Raw genomic sequence first — 8826 nt, 5'->3', positions numbered from 1 at the left:
TTCACAGCTCCTCATTTCCTGATAAATATGAATATTTGCTCCCTTTAAACACTGAACTGTCTAATTTTTCCACTCAGCACCATGGTTTACTCTAAACCTGCTCCATCTTAAAGCTAAAGAATGCCAACTGGACTTACCATACACAAACAAACGTATAATGATCATATCTTGTTTTATAAGGACTGCTTTGCTTCAGCCAAATCTGCATATTCTGGTTTAATCAGGTCTAGTGAAAGTAACTCCAGTTCTCTCTTTTCATCTTTTAGTAAAATTACAAAACCTCCAGACTCTTTCCCCTCTCATAGGGACTCTGCTGACTTTTGAAACTCATATCTTTTTTCACTCATAAAAATCGCTGATATCCACCAACAACTTAACTCTGTAGGAGCTTCTAACTATGAGTAGATTTTCTGCTTTCTAAGGAGCTTGCAAAGAAAAGCGTCTGGACTTCTCTGAGTTGCTTGAAGACGTTTCACCTCTCATCCGAGAAGCTTCTTCAGTTCTAAGGTCAAATGGTGGGGAGTCCCAGAGTCTGGCTTACTCGCTTTAATGCAGATTTTACTTGCCACTTGCTTCATTTATTAGAATCTATTTTAATCTACTTTTTATTTATATCTTTTTCTCTTTGTAAGGGGACCTTATGTTTTAGAAAGGCGCCCTCAAATAAAAAGTATTATTATTATTATTGTTGTTATTATTATTTCAAGGCATTTTCTAAAACATGTAACAATATGGAACAATGTGCATGCTCTCACTTTCATTACAATATTGTTTATCAAAGGGTCTGACACGGGTGAGCTGGTCCTTGCAAATAACAGCATGCTCATTACTCTTTTCTTCAATACAGCATGTCCTCCATTCATCACTTTGTGGAACTTTAACGTACTTCTGCTCTCCTCATGTTCCACCTTCACAAGCATATCCCATAAAAATTAATTGTGCAGTAATTAATTGCACAGATAATCTGGTAAACAATTGCAGCACAGTAAAAAAACAAATAATACTTTTCGAGCCATAACTTGTGTAAAGTGTTTTTCCAAAAGACAATTCTAGATAAAAATCCACTGCCCATGTTTTAAGGCAATGTTATACCCAGAGCATGTTTGTTACAATGGTGCTCTCTCAAACAACCGAAGAACACAGAAAATAGTTAATCCTGAAATAAATGTAAAACCTCAATCTTTTTTTCATTTTGACTAAACCGTGTGCACAAAACTCTGAACGGATCTGAATGTTAACCTAGAACCTAGTCAGCACACCTGCTACTGCTGTTTGCTCAGTTTTTGTGGGAGGGTGGACTGACCAATCAGGAGTACCTGCCAGGCCAGAGGGTCATTTTGGACACTCAATCAACAACCAGTTTATGGGCCACACTGACTGCACACTATTGGTGTACCCCTCTCTCTCTTTGGCAAGGCAGACAGGATGAACCAGGTTGGTCACATAAAAGAAGAAAGATGGAGAGTTAGGAACTGAAAAGAGATAAGTGCCAGTTAGAAATCTGGTCAGTGTAAAACAGGAGCTGAAACAGGAACCGCTTGTTATACATTGTTGGAGCTCAGGGTCAGTGTGATGACTTGTATGAACAGAGTGGCCTGGGATGATGTCAAATTCCTGGCCTGAATTATTGAATCTGACCTCACTGAATGTGGCTGTACAAGGAACACTAAAACCAACACAGATCACAATGTGAAAGACAATGACCTGCAGTCTCTGAAAGGCCAAGACAGCATCACATGTGACACAACTGAGGCAGAGGACGTAAAACTAAATGTAATAACAGGAGACTGTCAGAATAAAACAGGAAGTGATAAAATAAAAGAACATCTAACATAGAAAATGAGAGTTAACAGCATAGGAAACATGAGAGCGGGGGAGAACTGAAAGAAGGAAATCAATACGTGCAAACTGACCCAGAACAGAAAGTACACAGAAAACTAACTGACCTTCAAAATGACAGGTTACTATAAATGACGAAACTTAACCTGCACCTGCAACTAAGAGTCAACAGAGAATATTTAGTAAACATTTAAAAAGTCCCAAACTAAAAAACACTGGACTATGACAGGTTAGGAACCGCTACATGTTCACATCATTTTTGAAATTACACAGTAATTCTTCATTTTCAGGCAGACTAAACAGTACACTGTAGTTAAATCATGTTACACTAACACTAGATCAGCCGGTTGCGTTCATAAAGTGCACAGGTAACTGCCAACTGGAGCCAACAGACCAAAAAAATACTTAAAACTTGTTTATGTTCAGATTTTCTCTCTTCTGCCAGGTGGAGAGGTGGGCAGATTCCTCATGTCTCCACCTAAGGGTTGAACTACCCTTCCTTAGCTTGCTTTCATCAATCTGGAGCTCATAGCTCATCAATAGCTGAGTGCTTATGGACCGCCTGTGTAAGTCAATGCCAGCCAGATCGTTTTCTCCACCATGGTTGTTAATCTCTAGCTCTGTAATTCATGTCTTCTGTTTGCTTCCTCGTTCCCTGCTCACATAAACATATCGCTTTCCTGGAAAGCCTCACCCCACTCTTCTGTGGAAACCCAAACCTGAAGCACACCTTCAGCTGCCCATTCTCCACTCAACCTTGCATCATCTCCAGATTCCAGCCTGATTCCCTGTGTCCCCTGTCTCTCCTCACCTTACTGTAACTCTAAGTAAGGACACTCAAGTAACCTTTTATTATCAGCTCTCGCTAATAACATCTCTCCCTCTCTGTGATTCCTCTGATACATCCTACGTAGAATTTAGCACCTGTTCAGTCCTGCTCCTCACATACAAGGTCTTAAATAATCAGGCCCCATCTTATCTTAATGACCTTGTAGTACCATATCACCCTATTAGAGCACTTCGCTCTCGCTCTGCAGGCCTACTTGTTGTTCCTAGAGTATTTAAAAGTAGAATGGGAGGCAGAGCCTTCAGTTTTCAGGCCCCTCTTCTGTGGAACCAGCTTCCAGTTTGGATTCAGGAGACAGACACTATCTCTACTTTCAAGATTAGGCTTCAAACTTTCCTTTTTGCTAAAGCATATAGTTAGGGCTGGACCAGGTGACCCTGAATCCTCCCTTAGTTATGCTGCAATAGACGTAGGCTGCCGGGGATTCCCATGATGCATTGAGTTTTTCCTTTCCAGTCACCTTTCTCACTCACTATGTGTTAACAGACCTCTCTGCATTAAATCATATCTGTTATTAACCTCTGTCTCTCTTCCACAGCATGTCTTTATCCTGTTTTCCTTCTCTCACCCCAACCGGTCGCAGCAGATGGCCCCGCCCCTCCCTGAGCCTGGTTCTGCTGGAGGTTTCTTCCTGTTAAAAGGAAGTTTTTCCTTCCCACTGTCGCCAAAGTGCTTGCTCATAGGGGGTCATATGATTGATGGGTTTTTCTCTGTATCTATGAAGCGCCTTGAGGCGACTTTTGTTGTGATTTGGCGCTATATAAATAAAATTGAATTGAATTGAATTGAATTCCCTCATTTCTCCAATTTTTCTTTTTTCTTTCTGTCTGTTTTTTCTCTCCTCCCCTTCCAGCCTATCAGCTCTACTGCTATATTACACATGTACTCATATAAATAATAAAGATAGAAAAATGAATGAATGACAATACCCAGCCTATAGAGAGTTCATTATAGAGCTCGTCTTTTCAAACCAAATACGAATATGAACGCACAACAGTGCAAAGCCAGGGTTTCATTCTTTATGAAGCTTGTTTTTTTACTCTCACTTGTTTCTTTCTCTGCTCTTCAGCCTTCATGAATCTGAATCTGATTCTTGGAAGTCTGGCCTTCTGGATGATTGTTGTGTGATAAGCCTCTAAGTCACTGGTTTAACTCTGATTTTAATCAGGGTTTCTGAACAGTAGATGACAGCATGGCAGAATGCCAGGTCTCTCTTGGAAATGAGATTTTTAATCTCAATAAGATTTTTTACCTGTATAAATAAAGGATTAATAATAAGTAGTTTGACACGCATTTTCATTCATGTTGTTCACATGAAAAGTGAAAATGATTAGTGGTCCAAAAAAAACAACAACTCATAAACTCATCTTACTTCTTCCTGTTACTGTCATCAGTTCTCATGAATGCCTTCAGTTTCCTTGATAGCGGAGATGCTGCATCATGAAGATAATATGCTGTGAGTGCATAGATCAGTACAGCTCCTGACATACGGTCATTATTCCAAAGGCTATCAGTTCTTGGAAGTCTGGCCTTCTGGATGACGGCCAGCTTGTTGTGAAATCTAATTTCCTGACAGGAAGTCTGTCGTTTAAAGTGAAAGTGAGAGTGGAGGTGAAATCTTTTTTTCTTTTGTTTAATGACTTCATAGCCTGAGTTGTAGTATCGTTCCTGTGTCTGACTTTGAGAAAAAATTCAGTTGTGAATTCTCAGACTAGTCGTAATCTCATGTTTAATTTTAAATTGATTAGTCATGCCTTAAAAACACTCAGTTTATGTTTTAAAGAAATTTGAATTTCTCTCTCCTCTGGAGATTTTAATAGCTTCATAGTCCCTGAGTGGATGGATCTGTTGGCATCAGAATGTAAAACATGTAATTTCCCACCATTCAGGAACATGAGAACCTCACTGTGTGTACTATGATCTGCAGGTGGGTAATTGTGCACTCCTGCATGCAGACAGAAATATGGACCCAGATTAAAATGTCCAGCTTTGTTTTTAATGCAAGAGGGGGGATGGAGGGCAGTTGAATCAGGAAGTACAGATGATTAGTAAGGAGCAACTGAGGGCAGTGATGAAGAGGATGGAGAGTGGAAAGGCCCATTATTATTCTGTGGCTCTCTCCCATGTGCTTCTCTTGATCTCTCTCCCTTTCTTCTGAGCCGGTTGCAGCACATGGCTGCCCCTCCCTGAGCCTGGTTCTGCCAGAAATATATTCTTGTTAAAAGGGTTTCTTTTCCTTCCCACTGTCACCAAGTGCTTGTTGTTGGGGGACTGGGGGTTTGTGTAATCATTGTAGTTTCTTTCTGTTATTGAGTGGTCTTTATCTTACAGTATGGAGCACCTTGAGGAGACTGTGATTTTGTGCTATATAAATAAAATTGGATTATATTGAAGTAAAGCAAGTTAGTCCAGATACCTGTGGAGGTATGGAGGTGTCTAACAGAGAGACCAGTGGTATTTTAAAACAGATTGTTTAATACTGTACACACTGTGGGCATTACAGGAATGAGGAATAAGTGAGCTAGTGTAAGTTTTAAAGAACAAGGATGAAGGATAAAGCTGATGATAAAGCTGAAAGCTAAAAATATGAAAAAGAGTGATTGAAGCTAGGCTAAGAAAATAGATTATAATCAGTGAGCAGCAGTGTAGATTCATGCTGAGATGTTTGCTTTGAGAGTGTTGATGGAGAAGTTTAGAGAAGGCCAGAAGCAGGTTCTCTTTGTCTTTGTGGATCTGAGGAAGCAGGTTATAACAGAAAAACTCGGGTATAGAATGACGAAGTCAGGAGTGACGGAGAAGAGGTTGGGGGTGGTACAGGACCTGGAAAACTTAATGTGATAAATAGAATTAATACCGGAATTGTAAACATCCGAAAGGAGAATGTCTGGCCATGTTTGTGACCTCAAGCTGAAGTGCACTTGGGTTCTGCGACAGGACAGTGATCTAAAACACACCAGTAGGTCCAGTCCAGGCCTAGTCAAAGTCCTGACCTGAACTCGACTGAGATGCTTTGAAATTACTTTAAAAGGGCAGTTCATGCTGGAAAACTCTCAAATGCGGCTGATTTACAACAATTTGGCAAAGGTGAATGGACCAAAATTCCTCCACAGCACTTTAAAAGACTTGCTACCAGTTATCATAAATGCTTGATTGTAGTTGTTGCTGCTAAGGGTATAGGACAACCAGTTGTTAGGTTTAGGGGGCAAACACTTTTTCACACAGGACCATGTCGGTTTGGATTTTTTGCCCCTTAATAATAAACACCATCTAGAAAATGCATTTTGTGTTTAATTATGTTATCTTTGCCTGATATTTAGATTTGTTTGATGATCTGAAACATTTAATTGTGACAAACAAAAAACAGAAATCAGGAGAAGGGGGCAAACACTTTTTCACACCCCTGCCCCCCCCTGTCTCTGAAATGGACAAGCAGTTAACAATAGATGGATGGATCCGTCCAAATTTCACCATAATTTCAACCTTGGTCACTTATGCAGGGCTGAGTTTTGGGGACAACATTCAAAGCAGGTATGTCCAGAAAGCCACCATGTGGACACCATGTGGACACCAAGGCCAGCTAAGAGATATCATCTCCTGGAAGTGTGTCCCAGGTCATCCTCTGGGCCTCCTTCCTAAAGGACATGCTTCCTTGAGGCATGTGAAGAGTGTTATAACTCGAACTAACTTGTGCCTGTTTTTTTTTTCCTTGTGTGTGTTTCATATAAAGATGCTAGTGTGAAAAAATGAAGCTGTCTTTGACCTTAAAGGCTACAGATTCTGGAAGTATGGGTGTCCTCTCTCTTTACCACAACCTGTACATAAACTGTTACAATAATCTGTTATCTCTGCTCATTAATCTGTCTGCTGTTAGCGATTCAGTGTAACTGTCGCTGTTATTAAAAATGTTAGAGCTAAATGTCGCTGATATTGTCACATATCACACCGGAAGTGCAGTTATAGTTTACGGCTTTAAGAGAATAGAAGGAGAATGAATGTTTCTTTCTTTCTTTCTTTTTTATGCGTCAGTGCGCTGGGAGGAGTGGCTCCGAGCTCCTGTGTTTTTTAAAGAGATGCTGTAACGTTTGATCCTCAGAGGGTTTCTGCAGACATGGAGCTTCCACCACTTCTGTTTCTGAGCTTCTGTTTCCTGACTTTGTCCGGACTGACGTTTGCTGCTGAATCCGGTAAGAAACTCACTGATTTAGACTGATCATGTGTGCAGGCGCAGTCACGTTTCACAGGTGCGGATGGAGCTTTAACGCTGCTCAGGCTGCTGCTTTAGTGGGTGGATGACTGCGGAGTCTACACCTGTGACATCAGCTTTTAATGCAGCCGCATTTTAGTGTTGAAATATCGAGAGTTAGAGCAGATTAATGTGCAGCACCTGCAACAACGAAACGAATCTATTTCTTTGTTGATCGTTATAGCGATACTCATTATTTCATTTGTATGCGTTTTAAAGCGTACGTGTGTGCGTCTTTGTTAGTGCGCTGCTTCCTGTAAACGCATCTGTTTTGGTCTCTGTTTAGACTGTGTGACATTTGTTTCCGAATGAACTTCATGTTCAGTTTCAAACACATATACACTGTTTCTACTAATACAGAGATAGTGTAGAAGTAGTGTTTGTTTGTTTTCTAATGACTTTACAATAAGAGAAAGTCAAATTTCATCTCAGGCAATCATTATCAAAGAGTGTTTTCTGCATTACAATAGACAGCCACGCTACTGGAGTCATGGTAAAGCTAGAAGTATTATATGATTATGCCTAACTCTTTTTATGGAATTTCACTTCTTAAAAATATTTGCTCTGGGATTTTAACTCCACTCATTAACATAGAGGCTTTTCCTGGATAGAGAGGAATGCTGGGAAATATATTACCTGCACTTCCTGACATTGATCTCTGCTGTTCGTCAAAAATTTCTGCATCAAGCGGATGCAGTTATATAAGAATAGGTCAATATGCAGGGAGAGTCAGTTTTAATGGACCTTGCCTTCTGTGTCCTGATGTCAACGATACTACACGTTATCTATTTAGTGAGTGTTTTATGAAGTCATTAACACAAATAATTTAAAATGATGGTAAGTGGTGCTGAAAAGAGTAAAGAGAGCAGAGAGCAGGATGAGGACTTTGGCTTTCGTGTTTCTATAAAGGATTGAAACGCTCTTATCACTTGTGCTGATAATATGCACTGACTTTTGTAATACCAATTGAGTAATTAAAAATAAGCTCTCGTTTGTAATTTGTCAAGATTATTTTGTAAGGACACTCTCTGAACAATCCAAAACATAACAACAAAACAAACCTTTTACAGAACATTCTGTAAAATGTACTACATACTCATAAAACCTTCCAAAAGTACACTTGAGATTGTCTATGAAGGTTCTCAGTCATCCAGGTCATTGTAGTCTAAGGAGCTTGGAAAGAAAAGTGTCTGGACTTGAGATCATACTCTTCATTACTTTTGTTTTGTTTGTTTGTTTGTTTTTTTTGCTCTAAGCCAGTTTTTTCAAACAGAGAACCATTTTGATATTTTTAGATAGCAGTGCTGCTTACTTCTTCTGAACAACATGCCTGACAGTCAAAACAACCTCTTGCATGGGATAGATGTGCAAAATGCAAGACTGTGCACTGTGTGCTGTTTCACGTTTGTACCACTGCTGGGACAGTTTTCTTTGTCTCCTCTTCATCAGATCAAGCTATGGCTGAAAGCCTGTTGCATGTAGAATGGTCTGTCCAGCATGGCCTCCCTTTGTGGAGTGGAAGGAAGGTTCTTCACATCACCAAGTGATATTCTAAGCTCAGTGTATCTTAGTAGTATCTCAGTTCACATCTGCAGTGGTGTTGTCAAGAGAACCATCTGGCAGAGCTTTAAAACGGAATTTGCGCTTGATCTTGTTAATCACGCATCTAAGAATTAGAGGCGTCAAAAGGAATTTGCATTAAGGCTTTATTATAGAGAACAATAATAATAATAATAATAATAATAATAATGATAATAATAATAATAATAATAATAATAATACCTCTCCGTGAATCGCTACCTTATCGTGGTGGAGGGGTTTGTGTGTCCCAGGGATCCCAGGGGCTATGTTGTCTGGGGGCTTTTGCCCCCTGGTAGGGTCTCCCATGGCAAATTGG

General features: G+C 40.0%; 1 protein-coding gene across 1 annotated transcript in view; it reads left to right on the top strand.

Annotated features, from left to right (window-relative positions):
* The first annotated feature begins 6720 nt into the window (after window positions 1-6720).
* LOC102207581 (butyrophilin subfamily 1 member A1-like) overlaps window positions 6721-8826 on the top strand; it is an 18376-nt gene continuing 16270 nt past the window's right edge. The window contains exon 1 of the mRNA XM_005752837.1: window positions 6721-6870. Coding sequence (XP_005752894.1) covers window positions 6795-6870 — 76 coding nt within the window. The 5' untranslated portion in view covers window positions 6721-6794. The remainder of the gene's footprint in view (window positions 6871-8826) is intronic.

This window comes from Pundamilia nyererei, unplaced genomic scaffold (genome assembly GCF_000239375.1).
Source record: "Pundamilia nyererei isolate P.nyererei 1_Seehausen unplaced genomic scaffold, PunNye1.0 scaffold00385, whole genome shotgun sequence".
NCBI lineage: Eukaryota > Metazoa > Chordata > Actinopteri > Cichliformes > Cichlidae > Pundamilia > Pundamilia nyererei.
Note: the sequence above shows the minus strand (reverse complement) of the source record. Positions and strands in the feature narration are given on the sequence as shown.